Consider the following 13,234-nt stretch of genomic DNA (forward strand, 5'->3'; position numbering starts at 1 on the left):
ATTCCATTTATCACAACAGTTCCACGCATAATCTTTTATTTTTATTTTGCTCAAAAAGCCTCTACTATTCGTGTGCTCTTTTCTTTCCCCTTTGGGCCTGTGTCTTTTGCACTTAAATGATACTACTTGTTTTAGCTCATAATCAAAGTTCACAAAAGTTCACGCCACACGCTGCCAGGATAGACACATACACACATGCAAACGTCTTTTTTTTTTTCCTTCATTTGAGTAAAACTCAAGTAACACTTTACCCAACACTGGAAATATGTTTCTAAAATTTTGAATACAGGGAAAAATCACTCAGCAAATTTAAATTATCTCATGATCATTCCTTTTAAAAGTGAAGAACCATTCATAATTTTCTTTAAGGTGCAAGGTAGCAACTACAAAGTGAATGAGGACTAACCCAGTGACCCAGTGCTGTTGAGTCAGAATGAGGACTAACCCAATGACCCTGTGCTGTCAAGTCAATTCCGACTCACTGCGACCCTATAGGACAGAATGAGGACTACAGTCTGCAATCACTTTTCAGGTCTCAGCATTTCTGCATCCCCAAATTTTAGCAAGTATTTACAGGCCTCCACCTACCCTTCTTCCCCCTCCTGCTTTCCCCTAAGCTCCCTTTCTTCCCCATCCATCAGTATCCCTTTGTTTTCACTGCCTCATGCATTGAGGGAGCCCTGGTGGCACAGTGGTTAAGAGCTTGGCTGCTAACCAAAAGATGACGGTTTGAATCTGCCAGCCACACTGTGAAACCTATTCTGTCTTACAGGGTCACTACGAGTCTAAATTGACTAGACGGCAACAGGTTTGGTTTTGGTTAATGCATTCATGTGATTAGTGAACATCGGGCACAGTATCCCCAGTAGCTAAAGCAGTGCTGGCAATTCTATCTATGCTGAGCAAAAAAGCAAACATAATTAGTGGCCTCATGGAATTTACAATCCAGTGGGAGAGTCAAAAAGTAACTGCTCTTAATTAAATAAACCTACAAATGTAAAATTAAATCAGTGGTTATAAAAAATTGGTAACATCAGAAAAGGAGGATGAGAATGGTTGCACAACTCGAAGGATGCAATCAACATCACTAAATAGTATATGTAGAAACTGTTGAACTGGTGTATGTTTTGTTGTGTATACTCTCAACAACAAAATAAATAAAATAGGACACATGTATTGAGCATTTACTATGTATCAGGCACTGGGTTAAGCACTTTAAATGGAATAACTCATTAAATCCTCCCACGTATGGAATAGGCACTCGGTATCATCACCTTCACTTTAAGAGGAGGAAGGAGGCAGAGAAACATTTAGTATCCTGCCCAAAGTTACACAGGTGGTAAGTGAAGAAGCAGTACGTTCCCAAAATTTGGTCAAACAAGGCTTCCCTCAGGAAGTCCCAGCTGAGCTGGGATTTGAAGATAACGTTAGCTAGAGAGATGGAGAGTGACGAACCACTCAGGCAACAGGCAGAGGGAAAAGCATGTTCGAAGGTCCCGCGGAAGGCAAGAGTATGGAATATACCAGGAACTTAAAAAAGACCATGAGGCTGGGGAGAGAGCAGTGAAAATCTGGGATGACAGGAGTGAAGGGAAGAGGGTATTGAGTAGGGAGTGAGTAATCCAGGCAACACATGACACTGTGTATGGAGAGAAATAAACGAATTTAAGAAACACATGTGGAGGTAAGATATACAGGACTTGGTGAAGTAAACGGACATACAGGATGATGGAGGACGTCACAAGAATGATTTCTCAATCTCTGGCTAGCATAATTTAACCGACAATGGTGCCATTCACCAAAATAAAGAACCCTGACAGACCCAGACTAAGGAAGATAACGGGTTTGCTTTTGGCATGTTGAATTTGAGATGCCTTTGAGATATCCGGTAAACAGGCTTGTTTTCAGCATAAAGGCAGCTCGGGACAACGAAATGTGTGAATGATTGCCATACATAGATGGTTATGAGGTTGCCTTGGGAGAGGATGGCCTAGAAGAGAGCCTCGAGTCAACAAAATTTACAAAGATCAACCAAGCTGCCCCACAGGAGCCAAAAGAAGAGAGTGTAACCACAAGAAAGCGATGCTCGACAGACTGAGAACGCTGCTGAGAACTCAGGTAAGTTGAAAACTGAAAAGTATCTGTTGGATTTAACGACGTGGAGACCACCAGTAACTTAAGCCAGAGATATTTCTATAGCGATCGGGGGATGATCGATTGGAGCATGTTAACGAGTTAATGCGAGGTGAAGCAATGAAATAGCTGAAAACAACTTTGCAGAAGTTTGGCTGAGATGGGGAAAAGGGAGGAGACAGTGGCAGGCGCAGGGAAATCGGGGAGTCAGGTGTTTATTTTGTTTTCTTAGATACGAAACACGTGACCATGTTTAAAAGACGATGGTAAAATCCTTCGACGAATGAGTGATGGACCCTACAAGAAAGACACCTCGGCGGTTCCCCTCCGCCATCTACTCCCCTCGAGTCCTCTCCCCACCGCCCCTAGATCCCCTCCGCTCCTCCACTCCGCACATCTCCAAACTCCCTGCCTCCAGGGCCCACAGCTCCCCGTCCCGCTCGCCCGGCTGCCAGGCGGCCGCTCACCGCAATGGCCCCCTCGCTCAGATGGCCGACCATGGCTCCCCCGCGTTAACTCCGGCGCTCCGGCTCCTCCGCAGCCCCCACTCCGCTCCCCGGCGTCTCGCGCTCTCCAAAACGATTGGCCCAAGGAGTTGCGCGCGCCACGCCACCTCCCGACGTGCGTGCGGCGCCGGGGCGGGCCCAGGGGCCAAGCAGCAACCGGACTGGCCGAGACGAGGTGGACGGCCCACGTGACCCGCCCAAGGGCGTGCGGGGTCTTGTCGCGGGACGATGGGGCGTGGGGGCGGAGCGCCGAGCCGCAGGACGTGCCAAGAGTTGCGCGGAAACAGCTAAGGGCGCCAGGGGCCCAGTTCCGGGAGCTTCCCGAACGGGCTCTTGGGAGCGTACCCAGCGCTGTCTTTAGGGGGAGACAGACTGGCAGCCCGGAGGAGAGCTAGAGCTGTTCCCTGGGAACTCTGCTGCTAAATATAGGCAAAGCAGTGACTTTGTTCCTTGGCCAGCCCAGTGCGAACGCCTGCCGGTGCCAGGCCTTGAGCTTGGCACTGTGGGGGCCTCTGAAGGTAAATAAGACCCAGCTCCTGCCCTCAGAGGAGAGCACAGTCTGTCGGGGGAGTAGCCACCGACCGTGAGTAGCCCAAACTAAAAGTAGGTATGCACCGGACAGACACAAAGTATACTGCAATCATAGATGGAAGATCAAGGGAAGGCTTCCAGGAGGAGGTGCCGTATGAATACAACCTGGAAGGATGTATGGGAGTTTACCAGGTGAACACCCAGTGAGAGTAGGGTGAACCTGGCCGAATGAATAGACTCTGCAAAAATTTTGGAGAGATGAAATAGCCTCGCAAACTGGGGGACAAGAGGTAGCTTATGAGTATTTCAGTATGGTAGAGTACAGAGAAGGAAGTGCACTTGAGAATTAGAAAGGAAGCCAAGGGTCAAATAATGAAGAGTTGGTACTGGTCTTCCCTGTGTACTAGGAAGAGCATTGATGCATTTAAGGCAGAGGACTGACATCTTTCTCAAAGTCGGGGGAACTGAGGGCAAGGAGACTAGTTATGATGCTGGAAAGGATGTCAGGCAAGGGATCTTGAGGCCTGTACTGAAAGAATGGCCTGGGAGTTGAAGGAGAAAACTGAACCGTAGGAGAGAAATCTTTGTTAACTGAATAGTTGCCGGGATGAGTAAAAAAGAAAAATCTGGTGGCTCCCAGACTTCTGACTTGAGCAACTTAAGTAGGTAGAGCTTCCAAGAGGACAGTGATGGTAGCTATCTACTCTGATTCATCATGGATTAGCAATCACCTAACGTGGTACCAGGAATGTAGTAGGCTTTCAGTTACTATTGAGTGAGTTGGTGTGAGAAGATATAGATCTTTCCTCAGACATTTGTTATAAGACAACAAAAACCTGCTGCCTTCAAGTCGATTCTGACTCAGAGCAACCATACAGGACGGAGTAGAACTGCCCAATGGGGTTTCCAAGGAGCGGCTGGTAGATTCAAACTGCCAACCTTTTGGTTAGCAGTTGAGCTCTTAACCACTGCCCCACGAGACAACAAAACATCCATATAAACAAATATAGAAAAGACCCAAAGAATTGCTTTTTTTTTTTTGCGTTAACTTTGCTTGAATAAAATCTTAATTGTCTGGCATTGTGCATTTATAGAAATCTGATTCCTTATTACTCATTTTACAGATCTAAAGTAGCATGGATCTGCCTGTGGATGAGTGGAAAGCATATATACTCAGGAAGTGGGCTTTGCTCCCGACGTCCATTCGGGACACAATTTCTACAGCAGGGACTTTGAGTGATGTCTTCCTTCACTGCTCTTCGCTTTTTCAGTAAGTGACTAGAAGTGATCTGGAACTTGCTCTCTTTTGTTTGCTCTGAAGTAATATCTCTTTTTGTGGAAAGTTTAATTTCAGATTTTTGTGTTTTGGGGGCATTCAACAATTCTTCCTGTTTCCAGTCTTTTCTAACCCACAATCATAGAACCAAAAAAAAAAAAAAAAACCCAAACCAAACCCGTTGCTGTCGAGTCGATGCCAACTCATAGCAACCGTACAGAACAGGTAAGGATGACTATTTAGCTTTCTCTGTGTCAGTGTTGTATTTCAGTAACTCGGTGCCTTGCTATAGTCACTAGGTTGTGAACGTTGCCATCTCCCAAAGGATATGGTGGAGATTTACTAGCTGCATGTGAAATTTTGTTAAGTGCTCAAATTTGGAAAGGACCTTATAGGTCATATAGTTTAACTCCAGCAGTTTTCAAACTCTCTTGACTGCACCTTCAGTAAGAAATACATTTTACACCACAATCTACTACACACATATGTAGAAAACAGAAATAGGAATTTCCTGAAACTTCATTCATTCAGTAAATACCTATTAATCATCTACGTTATGCCAGGTACAGTGCTAGATACTTGGAATAATTAGCGAACAGAATAGTCAACAGTTGTGGAGCTTAATTCTATCAAGGAGGGAGAGACAATAAACATCACGAAGTATGTAATATATTAAAAGTGATAGGTACAGTAAGGGAAAGAAAAAAAAAGTGGAACAGGGTAGGAGAAATAGGCAGTGCCAGGAGCAAGAGTGCAGGTGGTAGTATTAAGTAGGGTGGTCAGGGTATGCCTTATTGAAAAAGTGAAACCTGAGCAAAGATTGGAGGTAAAGGAGTCAACAAGCTAAGAGAAGAGCATCTCAGGCAGAGACTAGAGCTAAGACCCTACGCTGGGAATGTGTCTGGCATGTTGAGGGAACAGCAGGGAGGCTAATGTGGATGAACAGAGTAAGCCAGAGGGAGAGTAGTAGGAAACAAGGCTAGAGATATAATGGGGCAGGCATGGGGATTGGGGGAGAGCAGATGGCACGGATCATGTAGACCCTGGTAAGGGCCTTGTCTTTTTACTCTGAGTAGGAAGCTTTTGCGGGGTGTAGTAGGCAGAATTCTAAAGATGGCCCCCCAAGATTCCTGTCCCCTGGTTATTCAATCTGACACTAATCTAGGGACTGCAATGAAGGGATTTTGCAGATGTAATTAAAGTCCCAAGTCAGTTGACCTTGAGATATGGAGCTTATCTGAGGATGCCTGCCCCAATCAGGTGAAACTTTTCAATGCAGAGCATTTTTCCCAACTGTTAACAGAAGGGGAAGTCAGAGAGATTCAAAGCATGGCAGGATTCAGTGTGCTATTGCTAGCTTTGAAGATGGAGGGGGCCGCATGGCAAGGAACGCCAACATCTTCCAGAAGCTCAGAGTGGCCCTTGGCTGACAGCCAGCAATGAACTGGGGACCTCAGACCTACAACCACAAGGAATTGGATTCTGCCACTAGTCTGAATGAGCTTGGAATTGGATTCTTCCCCTGATCTCCCAGATAAGAGCCCACCTTGACTTCAGCCTTGTAAGTCCCTAAGTAGAGAATTCAGCTCAGCCTTCTTTGATTCTGACCTATAGACCTGTGAGGTAATAAACGAGCTTTGTTTCAAGCTGCTGAGTTTGGCAATTTGTATGAAGCAATAGAAAGCAAATGCACAGAGTTTTGAGAGAAGAGTGATATGATTGTTTTTTAAAACGGGGCTGCAACCTACAGCCTGCAGGCTAAATCCAGCCCACTGCCTTTTTTTTGGGGGGGGGGAGAACCTGGTGGCACAGTGGTTAAGTGCTACAGCTGCTAACCAAAAGATTGGCGGTTCAGATCCGCCAGGCACTCCTTGGAAACTCTATGGGGCAGTTCTGCTCTGTCCTGTAGGGTCACTATGAGTCGGAATCAACTCAACAGCAGTGGGTTTGATTTTTTTGGTTTTGGCCTGTTTTTGTATCGCCCAACTAAGAATAGTTTCTACACATAAACATTTGCAACCAATTTAATGATGGAGAACACTGACCTTGAACCCCAATTAAGTAAAATGTTATCATTAAAAATTTTTTTCTCATGAGTAGACCTGCATTACAAAACATTGTACACAATTATTATTATGTTTTTAATTTTGTCAACAAAAAATTGTGGAAATTTGTTTTCTCTCCTGTAGCTACATAATGTCTTTGATTTTGCCTCTTGGCCTGTAAGGCCAGGGTATTTACTGTCTGGCCCTCTAAGAAAAACTTACTGACCCCTGTTTTAAAGGATTACGCTTACTGCTGTGTTGAGGATAAACTAGGGGGGAAGGAGAGAAGCAGAGAGACCTGTTGGGTAGGTACTGCATCAGTCCAGGTAAGAGATGAGATAGTAGCTTGGACCAGGGTGGTAGCCTTGGTTACAGATTGGACTGTTGTGATCCACAGGGTTTTCATTAGCGATTTTTGGAAGTAGATCACCAGACCTTTCTTTCTAGTCTGTCTTAGTCTGGAATCTCTGCTGAAACCTGTTCATCATCATAACAACATACAATCCTCCACAGACAGGTGGTGGTTGCATTGGCCTGCAATTGAACCCTGTTCTCCCATATGAAAGGTGGGCATTCTGCCTGACAGATGGGACGTGATGTGTTAGAGAATGAGAGAAATAAAAAAATAACTCTAGGGACTTTAGCCTAAAGGGTCAAACGTGGAAGAATAAAATTGCCATCACCTAGAAAGGCTGCAGATGGAGCTGTTTTGGGAAGGAAGATCAGGAGTTTACGTTTAGATATGTGGAAATTGAGATGTCTAAATGAGTGGAGTTTAGGAGGCCTGAGCTACAGATACAGATTTGAGAATTGTAAATGACATTTAGAGGCATGAGACTGGATGAGCTCACCAAGGAAGAGGGCCTAGATGCTTACTAAACATGATGCACTTTGGTATTTTCTGCTTCTTTCAATTAAAAAAAAAAAAAGCTAATCCAGGCCCACTAAATTGATTTCATGACTCACTGAGTCCTGACCTCCAGTTTGAAAAACAGTGGAAAGCACTACAGGATCTGTGAATTGCCTTTACAGGGTTTCCAAAAATGATGGAGAACTGCTGATGAAACCAGTTTTTCCATGATAAATTGATACAGCTTCCTAGCAGCAAAGTGTAATAATCCACAAGAATCATATTGAAGTTTCAGTGCACTGAAAAGGAATATGAATCAAAGAAGAGTATTTGCCTCGTCATTTAATATTGGAGTTCCTCAAGACGCCAGCCTAGGCTCTTTTTCCTTTTCCCTCAGTATTCTCTCCCGAGGCAGTCTCATCCACACTGATGACATCAGTTGCCTCCCATATGCTGATTACCCTTAAAAAAAAATCTCCAGTCCTGACCTGTCCTCTAAGACTGAAGTATCTAAATCTAGCTGCCTACTTCAGAATCTCAAGATCCTTAAAATTCAGCATTTCCAAAATCAAGTTCATGATTCTGCTCTCAAAACGAAATCCCCGTCTGGTGATCCCTCTAATACGTTCATACAATATGTTCACTTCCTAAAACTAGAAACCTAAGAGCCATTCTATATTAAAAACTGAGCTCAAGTTTTCCCCCCTCAACATACACACCTATATCAGATCCTCTTCTGTGATCCCTTGGTGAATTGCAATACCATCTGTCCAGTTGGTACCCAGACTGATAGCATGCTTGGTTTTTCCTTCTCCTCACACTCTATATTAAAGTCATTCCTAAGTTTTGTCTGTTGTACCTGCTAGGTTTCTCTGAAATTTGGCAAATAGAACTTCTGCTTCTGAGTAGGATGTAATAGATCACAGCAAGCAATACTTGCATCACAACTAAAAGTGATAAACTATAATAGTCATATTTTTAAAGACATCGAGAGCAGCAAGGACTAGATGGCTAAAATTCCATAGAGGGAAGACCCCTTCCTAAGTGATCACTGGTTGTTTTCATTTTCAGAGGATAATTGCAGGCTGAGGATCAGGCTAGGCCCAAGCAGAGGAACTAACATTAGGGAAACAGAAACCAGCACACTTTTGGCAGTCATTTGGGGCTGATGTGGTAGATTGGAAATCAGAAGAGGCCCAAACTCAAGACCTGAATATAAAGTCGGCTTTCCTTATAGCATATTTACTAAGTTCATGGTAGAAGATGTCATTAGCTTCTGTAGGGCTTCTACCACAATGTCAAAAATACAAAAAATTACTAGACATTGAAAGAGGCATGAAAATAACCAACAATTAAGAAAAAAAGTAAACCTTAGAAATAGGTCAACCAATGATCCACATACAGGAATTAATAGACAAGGATTGTTAAATAACTAATAGAGGAAAAAATGGACAAAATAGATGGAAAGACGTATTTCATCAGAGAATTGGAATCTATAAAAAAGAATCAAATGCATTTTTTAGAACTTAATTTATAAGTTTGACGGCAGTTGGACATGGTAGGACACAGGATTAGTGAATTAGTTTGTGGCTGAAAGGTGAGCGTGGTGAAAGAGGAGGCCAGAGAGACAGGCAGTGATCAGATCAGATTGCACAGTCTTACAGGCTATAATAAATTAAGAATATTAATCCTTATCCTAAGAACAAAAGACACTCTTAAAAGGTTTTAAGTGAGGGTAGTATTTTAAGTGATTTGTTTTTTGATAAATGATTCCTGCTGTGATGTAGAGACTACACTGGAGGGAGGCAAAGATGGACTTCAGAAATCAGTTAAGCTATTGTGGTCTAGCTAAGAGATGACCTTGATTTGGATAGGAAAATATATGCAGATACACAAAGACACACCTTTCAAGTTCAGAGTTGGCATCTTTACCTTTGTGCCAGCAACTAGCACAGTGTCTGGCACATAGTAGGGATTCAGATACTAGTTGAATTAAATAAGTTTAGTTTTAAGCTTTGCCAGTTTAGGTACTAGGTACAATTAGGGTTATACTTTTTTTTTTTGGCAAATGTTAGTAAGATACAAATACATTATCATTATAAAAGCTAGAAACAATATTTAATAAAGTAAAACGTTAAAGTTTTTCCCTTACCCTTCTCTTCACACTGTTTCACATAGGTAATCACAGTTTATTAGGCCTTTCTAGTCCTTTTTGTTTATTCACATACATTTGTAGATAAATATAACATATTTTCCTTTATTAGGTTATATGTATTTTTAGGAGTTTTCCTTTTTCCAACATCACATCTCAATTTTTTTTTTCTTCAATATTACTGTGGTAAAATACATCTAGTGTAAAATGTATCATTTTAACCAATTTAAGTATACATTTCATTGACATTAATTACATTCACAGTGCTGTACAACCATTGCCACTGTTTCCAAAATGTTTTCATCATCTTAAATGGAAAGTCTGTACCACTAAGCAATAACTCCTGATTCTTCTTAGCCCTCCATAACGTCTAATCTACTTCTGTCTGTATGAATTTACCCATTCTAGATACTGCATATAAGTGGAATCATATAGTATTGGTTCTTTTGTGTCTGGCTTATTTCACTTAACATAGCATCTTCAGGGTTTGTCCATGTTGTGGCATGTATCAGAACAATATTCCTTTTTATTGCTGGATAATATTCCATTGTCTATACCATGTTTTGTTTATCCATTCATCCATTGATGGGCATTGAGTTGTTTCCACCGTTGACATTATGAATAATGCTGCTATGAACATAGGTATATGTCTTAGTTACCTGGTGGTGCTATAACAGAAATACCACAAGTGGATGACCTTAACAAATAAATTTATTTTCTCACAGTTTAGGAGGGTAGAAGTCCAAATTCAGAGCACCAACTCTAGGGGAAGGCTTTCTTTCTCTGTCCGCTCTGGAGGAAGGTGCTTATCTTTTTTCAACATCTCCGGGCCTGGCATTCTTTGGAGATCTCCAGGTGTCTTGGCGTCAGTCTTCTCCTGGGCCTAAATGTTCACTCCGCTCCCAGCTCTTCTTTTTTGCTGGTAGAGAAGTCCCTCTCCTCTGCTTGCTTCTCTCTCCTGTCATCTCTTGTAAGATAAGAGGTGTGACTTAAGGAAGGGTGTGACTTGAGTGAGGGTGTGACTCTAGTCTTGTATGGCTGTGACTCAAGATACACCCCATACTAATCCTGCCTCATTAACATATAGAAGTTAAGGTTTACAGCACATCACAGAATGGAGGATAATTATGTCAGATTATAAAATGGAGGACAACCACACAACACTGGGAGTAATGGCCTAGCCAAGTTGACACATATTTTTGGGGAACACGATTCAGTCCATGACAGTGTACAATACCTCAGTCTTTTTAACAACCACATGATATTGCAAGTATAAAACCAAACCAAAACCCATTGCCATCCAGTTGATTCCGACTCATAGTGACCCTATAGGACAGAGTAGAACTGCCCCATAGAGTTTCCAAGGAGCAGCTGGTGAATTCAAACTGCTGACCTTTTGATTAGCAGCCGGAGCACTTAACCACGATGCCACCAGGGTTTATTGCTAGTATAGTTATACCACAATTAGTGGTGAAGTTGACCATGAGTAGTGTATGAAAATCATCACTTTTCCATATCCTCACCAGCTTTAGAAAGCAAGAGGCTTTAATTTTTTTAATCTCAATGACAAAAAAAAAGTCTCGTTTTATCTTATATTTTTCTGATTAGTAGTGAAGTAAAGTATGTTTTCAGATATTAAAACCCATTTGTATTTCTTCTGTGAATTGCTTATTTGTAACCTTCACTCATTTTTTCTAGGGAGTCGTTTGTCTTTCTCTCATTAATTTATAGGAGGCCTTTAAAAGCCTAGCTATATAATCCTTTGCTGTATAAGTTACTAATTTTTCTCCTGGTCTGTTATTTATCTTTTATGGCTTCTAGGTTATATATGTCTTACTTAGGGTGGCTTACTGTACCCTAAGATTATAAAAATATTATTTTTTCTTAACATTTTTAAGTAGCTTTGTGTTTTATTTTTGGCTCTCTAATCCATCTGAAATTTACTTTTATGTATGATATGAGGGAGTGTTCTATTTTTTTTTTTCTAATTTCTCCACAGCTTTTATTGACTGGCCCATCCTTTACTCAGTACTTCAAAATGCCACAATTATTAAAAATTAAATTCCCATTTATTCATAAACCTGTTTCTATACTATTTCTATGCCAAAACTAAAAGGTTTTAATTGCTGTGATTTTATAGTATCATATTAGAACTCTTTGAATTGTAAGGGTTAGAAACCCTGCACAGATTAGGAATTTTATCAGCAATGAAGATAGGTTGTCCAAAGGCATCCATTTTCAGGCTGGGTTGTATCCAGGGGTGCAAATAATGTCATTCAGACTCTCTCTCTTCATCTCACACGTAATCTCTCCACCTGGTAGGCACCATTAACCATTGGCAGCACCAGGCACATGCTGATACCTTAATTCCCCCAAAGGGAAGGAAAACCTGATTCCACAATAGTTTTAGCAGAAAAGTTCCAAGTTCAGCTGTGGTCAGCCTAGCTTTGGTCATACGCTCATCCTTCACCCAAAGGTGTGGGGCTCCTTGGATTGGCCGGGCCTGGATCACAGGCCCAACCCTGTTGGAGTCTGCCTCACCTCAGCCACATGGAGTGGCTTCACCGCTGAGACTTTATTACCAGAAGTTGGAGGAAAGCAAGCCTCCAGTACAGATGTGATTTTGCTATCATATTAGGCCCAGTTTCCCCTGACACGCACACACGCTTGTTCTTTTTCAAAAATGTCTTGACTGTTTTGCGTATATTTCCCCCATGTGAACTTTAGAGTTGGCTTGTCAAGTTCCATAAAAAATGTCACTGGGTTTTTGACTGGAATTGTGTTGGATTTATAGATTCACTCAGGGAATCCTGACATCTTTACAGTATTAAATTTCCTCATCCAAGTAACAGATATGTCTTGCCATTTATTTAGGGCAGCTTTTATGTCCGTAAGTAAAGTTTTATAGTTTTCTTTATATAGGTCTTGCACATTTTCTGCCAGATTGTACTTATTGTAAGATTTTTGTTGTTATTGTAAGACTTTTTTCCTCAGTTACATTCTCTAAGTGATGATTGCTAGTGTAAGTAAAGAGCCCTGGTGGCACAGTGGTTAAGAGTATGGCTACTAACCGAAAGGTCGGCAGTTTGAATCCACCAGCTGCTCCTTAGAAACCATATGGGGCAGTTCTATCCTGCTCTGTAGGGTTGCTATGAGTTGGAATCGACTCGATGGCAATGGATTTGGTTTTGGTTTGGTTTGGTGGCACAGTGGTTAAAGCACTCAGCTGCTAACCAAAAGGTGGCAGTTTGAACCAACCAGCCGTTCAGTGGAAGAAAGATGTGGCAGCCTGCTTCTGTAAAGATTTACAGCCTTGGAAACCCTAGGGGACAGTTGTATTCTGTTCTGCAGGGTCACTATGAGTCGGAATTGAGTCGATGGTGGTGAGTTTGGTTTGGGTTTAGTGTAAATAAAAGGAAATTTTTTCTCATCTAATAATTGGCCGGTTAACCAACTTTTATATTATTTCATCATTTTTATGTCAGTCCACTTGGAGTTTTCAGATAACTTATTATATCTACAAATAGTAATCCTCCTTTCTGATATTTTAGCTCTTATTTTTCAAATTATCATGGCATTAGCTAAAACTTCCTTATCACTTGTCTGTCAGTTTGTCGTACTATGGTGGCTTACATGTTACTGTGATGCTGAAAGCTGTGCCACCAGTATTACAGCAGTATTTCAATAGTATTTCACCATCAGGGTCACCCGTGGTAGATGAGTTTCATCAGAGCTTACAGA

General features: G+C 41.9%; 2 protein-coding genes across 7 annotated transcripts in view; one reads left to right on the forward strand and one right to left on the reverse strand.

The window, feature by feature from the left end:
* The window catches only part of RPA1 (replication protein A1), a 61,842-nt gene extending 59,083 nt beyond the window's left edge, over positions 1–2,759 (reverse strand). The window contains exon 1 of the mRNA XM_049858831.1: positions 2,601–2,759. Coding sequence (XP_049714788.1) covers positions 2,601–2,633 — 33 coding nt within the window. The 5' untranslated portion in view covers positions 2,634–2,759. The remainder of the gene's footprint in view (positions 1–2,600) is intronic.
* SMYD4 (SET and MYND domain containing 4) overlaps positions 1,807–13,234 on the forward strand; it is a 52,530-nt gene continuing 41,102 nt past the window's right edge. For 3 of the 6 annotated variants that reach the window (XR_007513938.1, XM_049858826.1, XM_049858829.1), the window contains exons 1-2: positions 2,895–3,157; positions 4,295–4,440. Coding sequence is in view for 4 of the 6 variants with exons in the window: in XM_049858826.1 (XP_049714783.1) it covers positions 4,307–4,440 (134 nt within the window). In the remaining 2 variants the exon portion in view is untranslated. The other 3 variants (XM_049858828.1, XM_049858827.1, XM_049858830.1) reach the window with 3 other exon arrangements.

This window comes from Elephas maximus, chromosome 19, assembly GCF_024166365.1.
Source record: "Elephas maximus indicus isolate mEleMax1 chromosome 19, mEleMax1 primary haplotype, whole genome shotgun sequence".
In the NCBI taxonomy this organism is placed as follows: Eukaryota; Metazoa; Chordata; class Mammalia; order Proboscidea; family Elephantidae; genus Elephas; species Elephas maximus.